General features: G+C 48.4%; 1 protein-coding gene across 3 annotated transcripts in view; it reads right to left on the bottom strand.

Moving 5' to 3' along the window:
- Positions 1-2,226: 2,226 nt before the first annotated feature.
- Positions 2,227-19,962, bottom strand: part of Tent4a (terminal nucleotidyltransferase 4A) — a 40,633-nt gene continuing 22,897 nt past the window's right edge. For 2 of the 3 annotated variants that reach the window (XM_015490446.2, XM_048813976.1), the window contains 11 exons: positions 19,664-19,710; positions 18,324-18,444; positions 16,739-16,846; positions 15,941-16,069; positions 13,329-13,542; positions 11,255-11,381; positions 10,161-10,261; positions 8,759-8,931; positions 7,790-7,948; positions 5,902-6,066; positions 2,227-4,383 (listed from right to left, as the gene is read on the bottom strand). In XM_015490446.2, the coding sequence (XP_015345932.1) occupies positions 4,189-4,383; positions 5,902-6,066; positions 7,790-7,948; positions 8,759-8,931; positions 10,161-10,261; positions 11,255-11,381; positions 13,329-13,542; positions 15,941-16,069; positions 16,739-16,846; positions 18,324-18,444; positions 19,664-19,710 (1,539 nt within the window). In that variant the 3' untranslated portion in view covers positions 2,227-4,188. The remainder of the gene's footprint in view (positions 4,384-5,901; positions 6,067-7,789; positions 7,949-8,758; positions 8,932-10,160; positions 10,262-11,254; positions 11,382-13,328; positions 13,543-15,940; positions 16,070-16,738; positions 16,847-18,323; positions 18,445-19,663; positions 19,711-19,962) is intronic. The other variant, XM_015490447.2, reaches the window with a different exon arrangement.

The following is a 19,962-nucleotide window of genomic DNA, read 5'->3' as shown; positions in this document are numbered from 1 at the left end:
CTGAGTGGTGGTACTCCATGGCAAAGGGCCCCTAAGACAGGCTCAGACTCCGGGTGACTTGTGCACAGCCCCTTTCCCTCTAAGTCTGGTTTCTTGACATCACTTGAGATTCATCCTCATGCATCTAATGTCATGGACTGTCCTTTTCTAAGACTGAGTCATATGCTGGAGTTAAAGGTGAACGAGGCTACCATGTGCTCACCCCTCATGCCCAGGGCTGGCAGGACCCAACACCTCCCCACAGGCCTTGGAGACAGTAAATAAAACACCTTGAGCAGTTCTCAGGCAATGAGGACAGCCCTCAGTGTGTGGTGTCCAGGATGTCTGTTCAATGTTGGCGTGGCCCCTTCTAAACCAGCACCCTTTGTCATCGAAGCCTGTGAGCAGGCATGCACCTCACAGTGGTATAGCACACGGGTGAGCCACATGTGGCCCTAGACATCTTGGTTACACCACGGGGGGGGGGGGATTAAAGCCATGCATTGTGGTGACAGGTGCGTGTGGATCACAGATGTCACCATGTGGCATGCATCTGTGGGTTGGGCGCCTCCACTCATTGGTACCACTAGGCGTCAGGCACGGAGACATAACTTGCCACTCACCATCCTGTGACATCAGGCACAGGAACACAGCTTGCCACTCTCCATTCTGTGACATCGGGCACAGGGACACAGCTTGCCACTCGCCATCCTGTGACATCGGGCACGGGGAACAGCTTGCCACTCGCTATCCTGTGACATCGGGAACAGGGACACCATCCTGTGACATCAGGCACGGGGACACAACTTGCCACTCTCCATCTTGCGTCATCAGGCATGGGGACACAAGGCACTCGTCATCCTGTGACATCAGGCATGGGGACACAACTTGCCACTCTCCATCCTGTGACATCGGGCATGGGGACATAGCTTGCCACTCTCCATCCTGTGACATCAGGCATGGGGACACAACTTGCCACTCTCCATCCTGTGACATCAAGCACAGGGACACAGCTTGCCACTCGCCATCCTGTGACAACTCAGGAGGAATCCTGGAATGTGGATCGGATGGAGAGCCAATAGGTTCTCGAGATGAGGGGACCTTGCCAGTGATCAAAAGGAGGCACGGCCACCCTGCAAACCACTGGCCGGTGGGAGCAGCCTCCAGTGTGCCTGATGCCCACCTGGTATGGACAGGGGTGCACAGGCCCTGCTTGGATAGGACCCCTCCGTCCCTCAGAAGCCCCTGGCACAACACGTCTGTGCCCCCAGCTTCCCAAGAGAGCACAGTCAACCTCCCCCGTAGGCGACTGCAGTCCCTACTCTCTGGCTCCTTCTGGCTCCCTCAAGCTGTCCTGCAGGCAGGCCCCTCAGTGAGACCCAGGGGCAGGACAAGGCAAGTCCCCTCTCCCCCACCAGCCCATCAGATGGTCTTCCGCTCCATCTCCACTCAGAACACTTGCAGCCAGGTCTTACCTGCTGTAGCATCGTCCTACAGCACCCAACCTCCAGTGGCCCCCATGACCCGGCTCATCTGCTACCAGCCTCTGCTGGCACGGCCATTGCTGCGTCTGCAAGGGGCTGGCTCCCTCTGTTGTCCAGGCCAGTGCTGGAGGCCTCACTGCCCGAGAGCTTTCCCAGACCCACACTGGCCCTCCTGCTCCTGTGCTTTCCTAACCAGCACCACCAGGTACTTCTGCCTCCACACACTCATTAGAACGGCGTGCTGCAGGGGTGGGGCTGTCTTCTCCTGGCAGCACCTGCTGTGAGCCCTTGTGAACCCCTTGAGGAGGGTGATTTTTACCCCAATGTCCACCTGTGCCAAGCCAGGGCGCTGAGGCTAGTGGTCTCAGAGCACACACTGCAGGGGCCAGACAACCTGGGCAGAGTTCTGCCACCGCTGGCCGTAAGCACCCTAGGAAACATCCTAAGAGTCACACCCAAGGGACAGTAGCTCCACTGTGACTGCTGGGTGGCTGGAACCCTGGGGCACTGCACTGTGGACACCATCTGCTTGTCAGAACTGCAAATACGGCCACTGGGAACCCCCTTAGCATGTTGGCACAGAGCGAGCTTCTGTTACTTTTCTCTCACTCTGGACTCGCACAGAAGGCTGGAACCCAAGGCCTCAATGTGCCAATGATAAAATAAGCCCAGTCACCTCTTTCCAGGCTGGATAATCCTGCTTAGACCAGGTCATGAGCTAACATATCACCACCTCACCCATGCATCTACTAACACACAAAACTGGTTTCCAAAGTTTATTAAAAATCAAAGAATAGAAAAACTTTACATAAAAATATGTCAATTTTAGCTTCCACATTGTTGTCCACACACAAAAGAAAATCAAAACATGATATCTTTTTGTTAACCTGCAGCACGTGACCACAGTGGCAGCCAGACCAATTCATTTGGTTCACCATGACGGGAACGGACATGGTACCTGTGTCTCCGAATGGAGCTTTAAAACACGCACCTACGGGACACTCACTGTCCCCACAATGGTTTCCTTAATGTAGGTTTACAGTCAGTATTGCTAACGTGTAGAGATTAGTACAGGCCTATAGATCAGTGTTTATAAATATTCTCTATCGATAGTTCACAATTTAAATATTTTTAAATATTCTGGGTGATTCCGATCGTCACGAGCTGCAGATCACGAGCTGCTGCTCTGGAAGGCTTCCTGGACACTGCGGCAGCAGGCGGCAGCACTGACGACAGGGCCGGGCTGCTTCAGAGGCAGACCCTGACCCGTGGAGCTGGTCCTCGTCGGGTGTCCACTGCGGTCAGACATCAGTCTAGAACTCCCCACCACCAGGCATCGATCAGATGTCATGGCCGTTAGCTTCTTTCCTCGACACTCTCCACTAGTGGGCTTCAAAGACCAACCTACCTTAGTGTTTATTTAGCAGGGCCAGAACCCATTTTAAAAACAGGAAGTCAGAGGGCCTACAGGACACAAACCAACTCCCAGGACAACTGTGGTGCTCCCAAGACTCAGGGTTAGGCAGAATGGATATAATCTTGTTCAAAAAAAGGTAACAAAGACAGTGGTTGTGGCAGAATACACTTGCATAGTATACCTGTATGCTTCTGACAGCGGCCCCAGCCGCCCGGCCACCCTGGCTGTGCTCTCCTGTGATACGTTAGGTGCTCCCCTGGCGCGCTGGCAGCGCAGGTACTTCTCAGGTATTTGCTCTTAACAGAACGAATGCATACTGCTATGCAGATTCCTCCACGGAATCAACGGAATTCCTTTCTCCACATTCCTAAAACTGGGTGCCATTGTCTGTAATGATATCCACCAACCCACCATTACAGGCCATGCCACTAAAACTGACTGACGCTTCCCACGTTCACATCTAAGATTTTATAATGTGACAACCTTTTCTCTCCTTAGAAAGTTATACTTCTGGCACTTTAAATGCTGGGTTTGTTGTCTAGTTTAAAAGAACCAAAAGCAAAAATGTTAGAACTCCTGGTCAGAGCAGGCAGCACCTGGGGCCTCGAGGAAGGGCCCCTGGGGTGCTGGTCAGAGGCGGTTTCCCCTGCACCTGACCAAGAGAAAGACGTAAAAGTAAAACTCCAAACCTTCTGTGGTGTTCGTAATGATGCTCATCAGACAACCAGCCAACACGATGAACCCAACTTAGAAAATGTAACTTGGGAAAGGATCTAAGCTTGTTTAAAAAAATTCCCTCTTCCCTTAAATATAACTTATGTGAAAATATGAAATTAAATAAAAAATATTTGAGTTATTGCACAAATCATAAGTTTTCAATATTTACATAGAAAAACAGTTCTGAAGTTTCAAACAAAACTTGAGGGCAGTAAAACACGGCCTCCAGCCCTGCACGCTGGGGAAGACGGAACGGCAGCTCTCGGCTGACGACAGGAAACGAAAACCCCACCCGCAAAGGACCAACGCGGCTACTGCAGACACGAGAGTGGCCCACGTCCCGGCGGTCCTGAGCCGGGGCTGCTGGGCTGAGCGGGGTCTCCTGGAAGGCGCGGTGCGCCCCTTTCTGGTGAGGCTCCGCGGGCGCCACAGGGGCTGTTCTTTAAAATGGGCGCGACCACCACACAAAGACATGCAGAGTGATCAGCCGGGTGCTGGGCAGCCACGTCGCAGGTGCTAGATGTTGGTCTCGGCTCCCCGTGGTGCTGAGGCCACTGGGCAGTCTGGGGATGGGCGCACAGCCAGGAGCCATTATCTGCTGAGACTCACGGGCAGGCTGTCCCTGGTGTGCGCATGCTTTTTCCTCCTCCAGCCTGTGCGGTTATACTGGTGGTGTCCCCGGTTGCCCACGGGGGGCCGCACGCCTCCGCTGCCCACAGAGCTGTAGCCACCACTTTGGGCATGGCTGTGGGAGCCTTTCATGGACAGTTTCATTCCGTTGTGCTGCTGGAGGGAAAAAGAGGAGAGCAGTGTGGGAGCACAGCACACACACAGGCCCACTGAGACCCTCCCAGTAGAGCCCTGCGAGGCCCAGTCCTCAGGCAGCACACTCGAGCGCCCACGAGCACCCTCCATCTCCAGTGGCAGGAAGTCACCAAGTAGAAAGGGAGAATATGCAATGCCTAATGCAGCACCTTGCCATGCTGCCCACATGGAAACACTGAGGTGACATCACCCAGGCAGGAGTGACAGACACCTGCACTCTCACACCTTGAAGAGAAAAACAGCTTTATTCCCACTGAGCTGAGGGAAGTATGGAGGGCCCATGTCCAACTACACAAATTCATCAGACTCTCACTTCCAGCTGATCTGCACACAGGAGCAAGGTCTTGGCCACGTCTTCCCTGTCTGCCACCTGGCATCACCCGCCAAGCTGGCACGCCCCCGCCCTCAGGCCTGCTCACTAGTACATGCACATCCAGGGCCTTCCAAGGCACATTCCCTGCACTGCACGGCTCATGGAGCTGGTCTCAGGACAACTCTGAGCAAAACGAACAGTTGTTCATTGGGAAAGAAGGAAAGCCAACACACACGGGAGTGACAAAGCTGCTTTCCCTCGTCTGACAGGTCACACAGCCATGAGGGGAAAAAGGCCCGCTGCAATGGGGTGGACACAGCCAAGGAGTGCTCATTACTGAATTACTTAAAGAAAACTAATAATCAGGAATGAATGGCACAGGGCCAAAGAACTAGCACCCAAGAATAAAGAATTTACCAGCAAAACATCATTAGATGAGCTAAGAGGGACCGAGGAAGAGGCATGAGGACTAGCAAAGGCACCAAGCATCACCAGAGTCCAGGGGAAGGCCTCAGACCCTGCAGGGGTCCCTGGAAGGCTGTCTTCCAATACTCAGGCGCATCAAGGGCACAAGAACAAAGAAGACCTGTTTTCTCAGTGCACGCTTCCAATTCCTTGGGCCTGACAGGCGAGCGGCCAGGGGTGTGCAAGAAGCATTCTGGCCCATGGAGACCAAGTGAGCTGAGCACACCCAACAAGGCTGGGCCATCCAACTACCCCTACTGACCTCCACTGGGGACAGGGAAGATTAAACTACGAGATTAAAACAGTACTGTGCAGAGGTGTGGCAACAGTGGTTCTTAACTTTGTCTTTTGTTTCTTGAAAACCAAAATATTTAGCAATAAAATGAACTTAAAAAGTAAGTGGGAAAACAGTCTTCATTTTGAACTTGCCTTCTTCAAGTTTCTGTTTTATACTAATCAATTCAACAAAAGAAGGATGCTTTGGGTGAATAATTACACTGTATTACATTTTAAAATAATATTTTTAAAGTTTTGTTTAGAAAAGAAAGCAAACGTGAAACTGAATGACAGCAAACAAATTCCCTTTTAAAACAATCTCCCTGGGATTCTCTTAAGAGAGGATGCACGCACTAGCCTCTCAGAGCAGACGCAGCAGGTAGGCGTCATAGGCCATGGGCATGCGGGCCCTGTGTGGCACGTACCTTGTGATACAGGTGAGGACTCGACAGTGGGTTGGGGGATGCCGAGGGAATGGCTGGGGAAGACACGTGGTGGACGGCTTTCAAGGACACAGTTCCTTCAACACCTGCCTGTCTGCAAGGAACAGGAGCAACCCCAAGGGTCGGCGGAGGGATAGTGAACCTGGTCTAGGAACAAAACAGAAACATCCCCATGTACAAGTGGAAGCACCAAGTCCCAGTACCACAGCAAAGGCAACAGCTGCCACCCAGGCTCAACAGAGCAGCTGTGTCTTGTTATAAGCTGTCAGCATTTCCTTTGAATTAGAAAGATCTTATATTCTGAAATAGCAACAATATGAAGTACGCCCAATAATATAACTCTTAAGTTTTAAAACTCATTGAAGACCAAACCAAGATTCAAAAATATTAGTCCTCAGAAAACTGCCACTCAGATCCCTGGTAAATCCCCTGCTCCAATCTGGCTGAACACAGGACAGGACAATAGTGGGCAAAACGGTCCCTGCCTTGGCCCCTCCCCAGCTCTGGACTACTCTACATGGCCCTTGCCCCTCCACCTCAGAGGCATGCTGGTGGGGAGAACTCCCCAACTGCCACCACCTAATCGTCAGGCATCAGACGCAGGCAGCCTCCAGTGCAGGGGACCAGCAGCCACAAGCCAGCAGCCACCCCCATGACACTGGCTACTCCTCACTGTAAGCACAGACAGGGGACTCTCACCCGGAGGCTGGCTTCTGGCATGGCCCTACAATAGACCCACGTTCTCTCCTCTGCAGGGGCTTCACCCCCTGGGGAAATGGGTCACCAGGACAGCAAGCACCATCCCCAGGGGTCTGACAACTTAATGTGCACCAACTCCAGGATCTTTTTTCTTTTTCCTTTTTGTTACCAAGGCTTGAACCAAGCAGCTTTAACCTCTGAGCAACATCCATGGCCCTTTTTTATTTTGAGACAAGGTCTCTGCTAAGTTGCTGAGGCTGGTTTGAACTCTCAATCCTCTTGCCTCGACCTCCCAAGTTGCTGGGATTACAGGCGTGAGCCACTGCGCCCAGTTCTAACGTCATCTGGCTTAGTCCCCAGATTCGGACATCCTGGTTTTTTGAGCTACACAGGACAGACAACGCATACAAGTGCTTCAAGACAACGCTGGAAGGAGGGAGGCCTCAGCCTGTGTGGACACTGCAATAAGCTGAATACTCGGCCTCTCTCTACTGGCCTGGGACAGATGGATAAGTGGCAAACTGGACCACCGTCTGACGTTCTGTTAGACAACATAGGCTATATGAGGACCAAGCAGCAACAGCAGCATGAGGCTGAAGCTCAGTGGCTGCCAGGGGCTCTCAGAGCCCTGAAGAGGCTGAACAAATGCCTTTTGACACAAGAAGGTCAGATGCCAGGGTCAATGTCATGACCAGGAAAAGGCAACTGAACATCCGGGGCAGAATTCCCTTTGATAGCTTAGGCACATGCTGCGGTCCTGTACGCTGGATCAGTGAAGGATGGCAGGCTATGTGACACATCTTGAGCAAGGCGTGTCACACTCAGTAACAGGTGAGATCATGGAGCTGGGCTTTTGAGTGGCTGGGGGCTAGGAGTTCCTCCTGTGAGAATAGGTCCCTGTAGAGCCAAACTACTCCAAGAAGCACATCTGCACACACCAACGTCTTTTCCGAAACTGGCCTGCCTTTCCTTCTAAGGAAATCAGTGTGTTGGTTTGTACACATTCAATTTATGTATAATGGGACAGAGATACAACGAGAGAATTTCTATGAAAAGATAAAAATGCTGACCAAATTGAAATCTGAGAAAGCTCTTCTCCTAATTCAAAAGCGTCTCATATCTCCTCTAGTGCCCTTCACAGCTGGGCTCCATCCTGGAAGTAAAGCCATACCTGACTGTTGGTTGTCATGATCAGTGCTCTGGAGGGAGTGGACTGAGGCTTGCCACTGGGCACTGGCAAGGCAGCGGGTAGGCTGGCCATCAGAGCTCCTGGCGCCTGCAGGCTGAACTGGTAAACGCTGGGTGTGGTACATGGTGGTGTGTCGGAGTCCTGGAGTCCAACACAAAAAAACAAGGATTGCTGCTCACGGAGGAGCACTGCCTGGTATAGGTGGGACACAGGGTCTGCTCTGGGAATAAGTAAGCCCTGCTCTGAACAACAGGAGAATGCAGTAGGCCAGACTGCCCTCTGGGGCTCTCAGGACTAGAGAGGCCTCGTGAAACACAGAGGACACAGCTGGGTTCCTACTATTTTCATTTCTATACAGGCTTTTTAAAAACTGTTCAAGAAAGTCCACTGACTTGACTGGAACAGTATCACGGCTCTTGACCAAGAGGTCACATGAGTGACCAGGACCCCAGGTTCTCAAGGGGATGCAGACTCAGGGTGCATACACACACAAAGAGGGATGCAGACTCAGGGTGCACACACACATACACACATACACACACGCACAAGGAGATGCAGACTCTGGGTGCGCACACACACATACATTCACGCACACAGGGGGATGCAGACTCAGGGTGCACATACACGCACACACAAGGGGATGCAGACTCAGGTGCACACATACATACACACACGCACAAGGAGATGCAGACCTAGGGTGCGTGCATGCGCGCACGCACACACAAACACACAGGGAGATGCAGATTCAGGGTGCACACATATGCAAGCACACACATGCCCACACACATACACAGGGGGATAGAGACTCAGGGTGTGCATGCACACACAGAAAAACCAAAAATTCCTAAAACTGAGGAATGGGTTTTGGACTCGCTGGGGCAGGTGCCTACCAAGAACACAAACCATCCAGCAGACATATCAGGAGGTGGTGGAGGGCAAGGTCATACTCACTATGTCACTTCCAGAAAGTGAAGACACAGAGGAAGCAGAGGAGCCTGAAGAGAGGAGCTGGGGACTAGACAGGGACAAAGTCAGGCGCTGGCTATAGGGTGACCCGGGCTCTCGGCTCTGCGTCTGCTCCCCATTGCACGTAGTGACTCGCTCCTTTATCTTGATCCTGTTGTCTGTCACAGGGCACAAAAACAGGTTATGAGAAGAGCAGATGCACACCGTCCCAAAGGGCAGCATCAGGCCCTGGTGCCGGCAAGCCCAGGAGAGCTGCCAGTGTGACTGACAGAGTCCATTCCACGTTTTCATGAATCTAACCTTTTTTTTTTTTTTTTTTAATTGGTTGTTCAAAACATTACAAAGCTCTTGACATATCATATTTCATACATTAGATTCAAGTGGGTTATGAACTCCCATTTTTACCCCAAATACAGATTGCAGAATCACATCGGTTACACATCCACATTTTTACATAATGCCCTATTAGTAACTGTTGTATTCTGCTACCTTTCCTATCCTCTACTATCCCCCCTCCCCTCCCCTCCCATCTTCTCTCTCTACCCCATCTACTGTAATTCATTTCTCTCCTTGTTTTTTTTTCCCCATTCCCCTCACAACCTCTTATATGTAATTTTGTATAATAATGAGGGTCTCCTTCCATTTCCATGCAATTTCCCTTTTCTCTAATCTTAACTATATTTGATTAATTACTAGAAAACATTAAAATGTTTGTAATAATGTAAATAAATCATCTCCAACTGCAGCTTTTCTGAATTCTAAATACAGATCAAGTTATTTCTCTTTTTTTTAAACTGTTATGAAGGGTTTGTTTTTTTCATGTCATCATGAAAATTTTATTTCTATTGGTTCTTTCTGTTTATACACGACGGTAGACTCCATTTTGATATAATTATAAAAGCATGGACTAAAACCTTGTTCTGATTCAGTCCCCTCCCCCACCTCTGCCCCCTTCCCTCATCTTTCTGCCATTCACCCAAAGTTATTTTTTAAATTAATTTCTTCTAGATATACACAATGGTGATATTTAGCCCTGAACTAGGATGTGCTATAAGTATAAATAATGCTGTATTTCAAAAGAGTTAATGCAAAAAAGGCTATATAATAATTCAATAATTTTATTTTGATTACATTGAAATGTTAATATTTTAAGATAAGTTGAATAAAATTATTGAAATTAATTTCATCTGTTTCTTTTTATATTTTTAATGCAGCCATTAAAAGTTTTAAATTCTACATGTGGCACACACCGTATTTCTACTGGGGAGTGTTGTCTAGAGCGTATTAATGATTACAGAAAAAGACCTAGCTATTTTCTTAGTCCAAAGAACTGACCACAAAGAAACAAAGAAGTACTTGTGCACGAGCACATGGAATCGCTTCTCACCAAGATCTGGTGCTGCGTGGACTCTGCTGCCCCACTTCTCCTTGATCCACCTCCGGTAGTCGATCACTTCCTGAGTCACTTTGATGATTCTTCCTAGAGTACTGTAAGGGACAAGGTGGACATCAACATGGTACAACAGGCAGCCATGGCCCCTTGAGGAGCTTCTTCATCTCAAGAACAGTGTGCCATCTCAGTAAAGCAGAGATGGTGGGGAAGAGCAAAGGTGACTTCCAGAAGCATGAAGACTGCCAGAGTAGCTCAAATGCACTAAGACCACAGTGCAGAAAAGTGGGTCCACACAGGTGACATCCTTGACCCTTCATCTGCTAAGTAAGACAACTGCTCGAACCCAGGGGAGCTGCTTCCCACCCACAGGGCAACACACATCTAACACTTCCATTTGTGCTGGGGCACTGTCAGTGGAGGGACAGTGCCAAGAGACACTGAGTGCCTGTCACTGGGCCCAGGACTGACCCAAGTACATGTAACCCCATGGTCTCTATCACCACCAGGGCAGGGAGATGCTCCTGGGACAGGCCTCCAAGTCCATCTACTTACTTCCCCAGGAATGGAAGTAAGGATGCTGTGAGCTACTAGGCTCGAGAACCACATTCTTCCTCCTTTCTATGACCACTCATTTTCCTCCCTCCACCATGGCAGCATAAACCAGCATCAGAAAGAATATTTCTGGCTGCCAATAAAGTGTACGTGGCAAAAGTGTTCCACAATGTAGCACAAGGGACATCCAGACATGCGGAAGGCAACTGAGGCAAGTGTTCAGATACCTTCACTTAGAAACGCATGTGCTCACCTAAGGACTGCCCGGAGGGGAGGCACCAGTCCAAAGCTTTAAAAGCCCACTATCACCTCCCAAAACAGTATACCCCAATAAACATCAATTCCCCAAACATTATCCACAGGCAAATCGACAGCCGCCCTGAGTTCCTGCAAAGGTCTCCCTTCACAAACATGGGCAAGTTCAACTAAACAGGAGTGTGCGTCCACTAATAAAGGTCACAGAAGTACAGGACACAGGAAGGGCATAGCTGCTATCCTGTAGGAGCTGAGGGACACAAACACAGGACATCAGCTACCTTTCGGAGTCCCTGTTGGGATAGGACCTGGCGAGCGGTGACACAGCATGACTGAGCACAATGTAGGCGTAGTCAAACACCTGTTTCACCTGCATAGCCCCGTAGGAGCTCCGGCCAACATCATTTCCTGTAAAACAAAGGTAAACGTCAAACTCACCACAGACTTGAGCCAGTTTCCAGAAATGTCTCTGAGCTTCTCATAGTGTTATTCGAAGTCAGGCCCAAGCCACCAAAACACTTCCAGCGTCTACCATCAAAGTGGAGTTGGGCTAACAACAGCACTCCTGGAAACCAGATCTGTGGATGCCCGTCAATCTCAGAGTGTGGCTCTCAGCAGCCAAGTGCCCAGGGCCCAGCATGAATCAGCGTCCGTGTGGTTGCAGTCTACCGCCAACAGGGAGGTAGGCTTCAGCCTCAGGAGGTGTGACAGTTCCTAAAAAGTGTGCTCATTTCCCAGGTGATAAATACACAAAGAAGCCAAAGGCCACTGAAACAGACCAGCTGCGCGGACCTGCTGTGATCGATGGCTCCAGCTGTGCACATGATGGGCAGTTCACCCCGAGGACCTTGGGATTCAGTTAAAGGTAGTGGAACGTGAAGGAAGCAAATCCTTAGGACAGAACATTCCAGATATGAATCCTCAGGTGTTGGAAAGAGGGCAAATAGCTAACTCAAACAAGGCCACCACTGAAACCAGCTGCAAGGCGCTCCACGTTCACAGGGAAAGCGGTTCAACCTCAGAACCATCCTCTTTGCAGCCCAGGCCAAGTATGGACTTTTAAGGAGATGTGTTCCAAGTATTAAAATTTTACCTTTTCTAAATTTAAATTAACCTAGTGATAATGCAGGTTTGTGTTTTTCCTGTACAATTTAAGTGGACACTTGAAGACAATGGAGTCTCCAGTGACAGATCCAACAGACACAGCCACCATTGTCACCATGCCACTAAGAAAATCAGTTCTCCAGAGCATAGTTCAAGCCACACACTCCAAAATCACAACCAAAGGCAATAGTGTATTTTCTTTCAAATGATTTTTAGGAAATAAATCTCACATCCTAGAAACCATAAAACAAAATTAAAATAATCACTAAATCTGAAGATGTTAAAACAACAACTGTACAGGAGCAGAACAATAAAAACAGCCAATACAGAGGAAGAACAAACTGGAGGGAAGTGTGGTATGTGGGACAGAAAGGTCTCCCTAGCACACACAGCCAGTGAGAAGACAGCCCAGCAGAAGGAGAGAGCGAGCGAGCATAGGAAAGGAGCACAAAGGGGCGGTGTGCCTGCAGCTGGTGTCTCCACCACCCTTTCTGTCACCTGTGGGCACTGATTCAATAAGAACACCGTTTCAAAAAACATTTGTGGAATTAACAAATAACAATGTATCAAACCCACTCTCATTAAAGAAATGTAAATTAAATAAAAATTTACATCACATGATTTTGTCAGGTTGGCAAAGATTAAAAAAACTATTGCCAAAGGAATGGAGACAATAAGCACCCTCAACACACCAAGGGGACCAAGGCTGGGAGGGGCAGAGGCCCAGCCCGAGGTCTTCCACATGGCCATCCCTAAACTGGATCATGACCTATAGGCAGAGTGGGGTCCCGGCCTGTCAAGTCCAAAGCCAAGTGCAGTCTTGTTGTTATGGAATCTACCACTGAACTCGTAATGGTGAATACTGCTCTTCACACAGGGAAAACTGGAGAAATGGACATCTACAGGGGAGGAGGTCAAAGAAAACTCTGCTTTTCTAGTAGATTACCCCTGTGAAGTGAATGGCTTGTGGTGAATATGTAATGCCTTTGTAATCTAAAACAAAAAACAAAAAAAACTTTTTCTTAATTCTGGCTGATTACAGAATGTAAGAAGTTTAGAAGACAGGAAGCTAATCATAAGAATTAAAGGAATCCTCAAAGTGTGACTATTAACTATGTTGATAGCGGGAGGAACCTGCATCCAGAGCAGACTACCTACCCTGGGCTCTCAGGGCCCAACTTGTCACCCCCACTTGCCAGGGCACCCACGAGGCCTCCTGGCCCCCTGCTGTGTGGAGCAAGGTGCTCTTACCAGGCAGCAGGGGGTCCTCGATACATAGCATCGATGGTCTGTACCCGCTGGTCATGGCTTTCATGATCTCTTCTTTGGCGATATAGGCACCTCCTTCTTTTATTCTAATACCAGTTTTCAAGTAATTAAAATTTCTTCCGTAGAGTTCAAAAAATTCTACGAGAAGCATTCCAAGGTTTTCATCAGCTCTCCGGGCATCAATTCTTGGATGCAACTGTAAAAGCAAGGCAGCCACAATTTGTGTGGATTCAAGCAGGGCTGGAAAACAGGTGGCAGATGATGGAGCAGGCTGCCTAGCAGCCTCTGCAGGGAACCCCACTCCAGGGCACTCGCTCACACATCAGCCAGGAGGAGGTCAGAGCGCCAGGGAGGAGACACCCAGAGCCTGAACACAACCGGGACCAACTGTCAATATAGGACGTTGAAAAGAGATCAGATACCCTGCTATGAACATTTTATTACTTTGAAGTTTCGAAATTGGTAATCCATACAAGCAACATCCTATAAACACAGACATCTGATTGGCCCCAAGTTGCCAAATATCGATAAAAACATTGACCACATTCTGCATAATTTAGTCATCTAGATGGTGGATGTACCTTGATAGATTCCAGTCATCTTAATGTCATCATTCTGAAAGAGGACCATTAGGTGGCAGTATTAGACAGAACAGTACCATATCACACAAAACTAGAAGGTACAACGATGGATTTAAGCTGTGCATAGGTAAGGAGTATTGTATCATAATATTCATGCCATACTCACACCCTGATTGTCATGCAGAAGAGAGCCAGTGCTGGTGTTGCCCCACCCTGTCTTCAAGCTGATCTGTCCCTAAGCTACTGTCGGCTGGCAACTCCTGAGTACACCAATTTAAGAGACCCAGAGTTCTCAGCTGCCCGGGCCTGCATTGCCTACATGCAGCTACTGCTATCTGAATGAATTTAGACGCTGATGAAAAGTCCAGCCACACTCTAAGCACTTAGGAGTCAGGCCTGTGGCCTTCCTGTGTGGGCTGTGCGGATACAGAGCACTATCATCCGAACAGAAAACTCTGCTGGGCAGCACCGTCCTACCAACAATGGTTAGGTTACCTCCAAGAGAAAGTTGTGGCAGAGGAGGGGATGAAAACACCTGAGGCCCAGAGCTCCATGAGGTGAAAACAAGAATCTGAATGGCTGTAGCTTCTGAAGATCTGCTTATTTCCACAGTGCAAGCCAAGTTGTCTCACTTCTGCCCCACCCTTAATCCCTCCTGTTAGTGAAGTCAAATATCTGAGAGCCAGCCTGGCACAGGGTTTAGACACCATGCCCATCAGCTGGAAAATGATCATGGGTGCTACATGGCCCTGCCCTGAGGCAGGCCAGGCTGGGGGCACAGGCAAGGCACTGGGTGAAGGGAAGAGGGCCACAAAGCTGTAACAGGAGGCCTGACAGGCCCCACACAACACACAGTGCAAGTCTAGGCTGTCATTACAACATGGCCACTGAACCAGCCCCAATCAAAACCAGAGACAGAACAGAAGGCTGAGTTCAGCTCAACGTGTCCAAGCACTAGGGAGGGACGGCTGAGGGCCACATTACAAGGACAGCCAGACTAGTTGTATGTGCAGGCAACAGTGGGACTGTCTCCACCCAGCCTCTGTGGATATGCTGGAAGCTACAGGGGCCACAGGCAGTAACACTACAGTCAGTCCTGCTCTCCACTGGTCAGCGGCAATGGGAGACACCAACCCCAGGCAGACAGTCCTCACTGCACACAATCACACATGTCAAACGTGTGGCTATGGGGGCACAGCAGTGTGACTAAGACACAGGCAAGAACAGGTCGAGAATGAAACCCCAGCTGGGTTGTAGGCAGTGGTACAGCACTTGCCTAGCAAGTATGAGGCACTGGGTTCAATTCTGAGCACTGCATATAAATAAATGAATAAAATGAAGGTCTGTCAACATCTAAAAAAAAAATTTAAAAAAAGAACGAAACCCCCACTCAAGAAACTGTAAGCGAAACAATCAATGCTTTAATGAAGACTCTGCCATGCATTAAAAATCAAAGATAAATCCTATGACATATCCATGAGCTTTAATAATTATATTTTCTATCACGTTCGTTACTCAACAAAATAAGGACCATGTATTAAAAAGGCAAAAAATTGATGTTCCATTAATGCTAGAAGACTTGCTCTCAAATTTTTTTCCCCAGATATTTTTTCTTTAGATATTGGTACTGGACTTGATTCTGACATTTTTTTTCATTATAAATCACATTTGAGTACCATGGAAAACACTTTTTTTTTTTTTTTTTTAATAAAGGAATGAACACTTTCTTAATGCTGATGACTGAGAGTGTTTTCCTGGGCTCGGACTGACGTGACTCGACTTTGGATCTGGAAGAGCACCCTGTACCCATACAGTGGGTTAGCCAGGAAACAAGCTGCCATGGGGCAGGAAGCAGTGCTGACCTTGAGGGGATGTACCACAGCCAGAAATCTCCTCCTCAAATCAGAACAGAACTGGGAAGGGAAGGCCAGACCTGTGGATAACTCAGGAAGCAACTGGTCAGAGCCTCAGAGCCTGCCTCCCACCGTCTTCTCAAGGACAGCGCATACGCACCTGCAGAAAGCTGATGGCCATTAAAATCAGGCTGTACGAGCTGATTCCACCTGTGAAGACTTCATTCAGGTCCCTCTGCAGGAGGAACTGCTTCAACACTAAGATCAAGTACGGCAGCAGTGAATACTTCTGGAAATTCCAAAGAAGAAGATCGACTTGGTTAGTTGATATACCTTTAAGGAAATTTCAGACAGCAAATTTCATGAGAGAAAGCAAAGTTCCACTGATCCTCATCAAGAGTGTGAGTTGATAGGTCTCAATTTTAGGGACCTAAGAACACATTTCCCAATGGGCTGTGAGCATCTGCAAGTGAAGACCCTTCCCAGGCAGTGATGCCAAGGCAGAGGGGGACCTGCCTGAGGAGCTCCAGGCACAGAGGGGTTAAGTACGTTTGTGCCATAAGGGGAGCAGGGAAGGCCCTCACCCCGTGGGCACTGGGGCCTCCAAAATGAGTCACTCTAAACTTCCTCATGATTATTCCAACCTCCAAGGACCCTGGGATTAGATGTGTCAATGTGGCACACCAACCTCAGGCAACATCACTTTGCAGGAACAGGAAAGCACACTTCAACAAGCTCTCCAAAATAAAATCAATTTCAGGAAATGGTGATGTAAGAAAAGCAAATCTGAAAAACAGCTATGCTTTCAGAGCATCTATAGGAAAATTGCTGCAGCGTGTGGTCTACATTGTAAAGATGCCTACATTCAGGTGAAGGTTTTTAACATGTGAAAGAATAAGGACACCCAGTGTCAGGCCTCGACTCCCTTGTCTGGATTGTGCCCTGCCAATGACAATACCTTCATGTAATTCTTGATGAACTCTGCTGCCCGGACACCAGTCTCCATGTTAAAGCTGATGTCGACTTTAACTTCAGTCTCCTGATCTGTGAGTTTTATTATCGGTACCTGTAAAGATTTAATTTTAAAAACTATACTCTAATATGCAACATCCTCCATAGTCAGGCTTCAAAATGTCTCCAAAGTTGTACAGAAGTTTTAGTTTCCTTTCTTATTCCCCAGAAGAGCTTAGACATCATGAATACCAGTTTTTAAAAGGAAAAGAGGCCTTTGTCAGGATTTAATCTCAGTGGTCCCTGAAAACTATAACAAGCCCCAGCATCTAATGGTCACACAGTGGCACTCTTGCTCTGCATCCCACTCTCCACCCCATCGATGATGACTTTACAGAAAAAAGGGAGGGGGCAGCTCAAGTAGAACAGGTGTCTGATGGAAGGAGGTGGCAGGTGGGAAGGCCCAAACCCACATGAATACACCCCGAGGAGATGCCACACCACAGGCCTGGTGATGGTCTCCCACTTCTGCTGAGAGTTTTTGAATACGTTAATAGACACAGTCAACTTCTGGCAATGAGCAGTAACTCTACAGTACTGATGTTTGGATGCTTGTTCCAAATAGACTGTGCCTTAAATAGAGCCTTGACCCATAGGCTCCTGCCCATGATGGCTTTATTGGAGGGTATACAGCAGAGAAGAGCTGCCAGTCAACAGCAGAAACTGGCCCTCAGACAGCACAGAGAAAGGTACTCAGTAACCAATCTGCTATAGCAGCAGGGCCACTGGGACAGAGAAATTATTACAACAACGACTCAAAGCACTGCCTGTCTTCAGATGCTAGTGATATGGCATGCACAGAGTAAAAATGCATCAAGATGTTCACCTGGTTTTTATTTAAACTCCCTCTCGTGCCCAGGGAAAACATCTGACAGAGCAGACGCTGGAGGGAAGTGGAGTACCTTGACCCAGCCTTAACTCTGACAATCTGCCAGCGCTGTGGGACATCACCACACTGAGAATGAGTGGACGCTCCAGCTCAAGACTGAAATGCCTGTGCACAGCACAGCTCAGCTCAGCTGATGACTGTCACATCACAGGTGAGTGCCCTCCAGGCCCTAAGCTGCTTCCATGTTGAACTGCTATTCTTGAACAAGCGCACATGGGAAGCAGTCTCCATTCCAGTTTCTCCCCAGGGCAAGAGGCTTTCCACATGCAGTGTTAGCAGCAAAAAGTACAGGAAGTTTACTTTCTGGAATATAAATTAGCAGACGGCAATCTCTTCCAAGTCAATCATAAATGTCAGCGTGATCACTGAAATATACACTCCAAAATGGGCGGCACCCAGTGTGGTGTTCCCTCTGTAGACATGTCTCTCCTTTTCTTATCCACACTCACAAGGGATGTATTCAGTCTGAAGATTCACAAATTTCCGCAGTTCAGACTGTCACTAAACCTTTTCTCAGCTAATAACCATGAACATAGTAATCACATTTACTCCAGAAATAGAGAACTATGGAAAACACAGCATGGGTTAGTCATTCAGGGAACCAGAGGAGGAGGCTCCCCCCAGGCAGAGCCCATATACTCACTGTAGCTTTGTCAAGGACTTTGATGGAACACGGCTCAGCCACATTGTGCTTCCGCAGGGCTTGTTCCAACAGCTGTAAAGGAGGGCGTTCCCATTTTCCAAAGACCACCAGATCTATGTCACTGGGCAGATGAGAAAGCACATATCAACCACGCCTCCCTTGAGCCACGACACAATCCCATGACACGCACCTCCCTTGGGAACGTGCGGCACAGCTTACGACTATGTGTCACGATGGAGAGCAGAGGATAGAAAGCTTTTCCCAACAGCACCAAGTTACCCAGGGGGTTACAAAGAAAACTCCCTCCAAGCCACACTGTGCCCATACTTCCCAGCACCCACTCCTGGGCTGCCCACACCGGACCATGCTTCCTGGCCCAGGGATCTCTGAGTGCCCTGGATCTGCTCAGTACCCCACTGTCCCTGCCAACACCAACCCCAAAATTATGCCATCACAGCCTCTCAGCCTGCAGATGCTAACCAGCCATGGGTAACAGAAACAATCACAAGAAATTTATTTAAATATCATGAGTCCTTAATGAGAAGACACTGAAAATAATGTGAACTTTACATTTTTCTATCATAAAAAAAAATCCTCAAAAAATATTAAGTAGAATTTTGTTTCTTAAGACTTTATTTATTTACTTACTTATTTATTTACTGGTGCTGGGGGTCAAACACAGGGCCTTCTGCCTGCCAGGTACGCTGCTCTATACTGAGCTACACACCCAGTCCTTCATTACCACTTCATAAAGCAGTATTTCAAAAACATCCCCCCAAACCATCAGCAGAACATTCTCCACTGTTTACTCCCATAGTCCCTGCTGTGCCTTGAACGTCCCTGCAGTCCCTCCAGAACCTACGCTGTCATGGGACGGGAAACCTGCCTGTGCTGAGGCAGGGCCTTCAGGAGTGGATTAAGGGTTGCCGTGTGAAGCGGTCTGCCCCCCACCCCACGTGATGATGCACAGAGATGGTGCTTGCAGATACGGCCTCTGGAGCTCAGACTCCACAGCCTCCACAATCAAAAGCAAATGAACCTGTTGATTATAACTTATTCTCCGTCTCTGGGATTTTGTAACAGCAGCAGAAAATGGACTAAAACCTCTCATTTTTCTTCTGCTTCTCACATCCAGCATTTTTGTTCCCCAACACATTAAGTGTAAGAGGAAATCAAATTTTACTTTCTGTCCATTTTCTCCTTGGGCCTTCAAACTTTTCCTTTGGCTGTCATTTTTAGACTTCAATTGACCACCAGGAACCGTGTTTCGGCCTTCATGTGCACACCATCTGCCCCCAGAAGCACGAACACTAACCTGTGCAGTGCGATCTGCTACTCACCTTGTTGGAAGGTAGAGACCTGTGCTAAAGCTGCCAAATATCTGCACCTGAAAGAAAGTGGGGCTCTGTTAAAACAGGCACCACAATTCAGTAGGCAGACTTCCCAAAAGGCCTCACTATCCTCTTGGTAAATAGTAAAGCCACCTTGGAAATTGAGGAGAGTGAATAAGTGAAAATCCTACAACCAACAAGAAAATTCCTTATGTCTTTGTATTAAAGACCAGCCCCAGAAATATTTTTAGGATTCAATATTAAAGAGATGAAATCACTATGGTCCTCGGAAAAAACAAAACAAAACC

This window comes from Marmota marmota, unplaced genomic scaffold, assembly GCF_001458135.2.
Source record: "Marmota marmota marmota unplaced genomic scaffold, marMar, whole genome shotgun sequence".
Lineage (NCBI taxonomy): Eukaryota > Metazoa > Chordata > Mammalia > Rodentia > Sciuridae > Marmota > Marmota marmota.
This window is presented reverse-complemented; position numbering and strand designations above follow the sequence as displayed.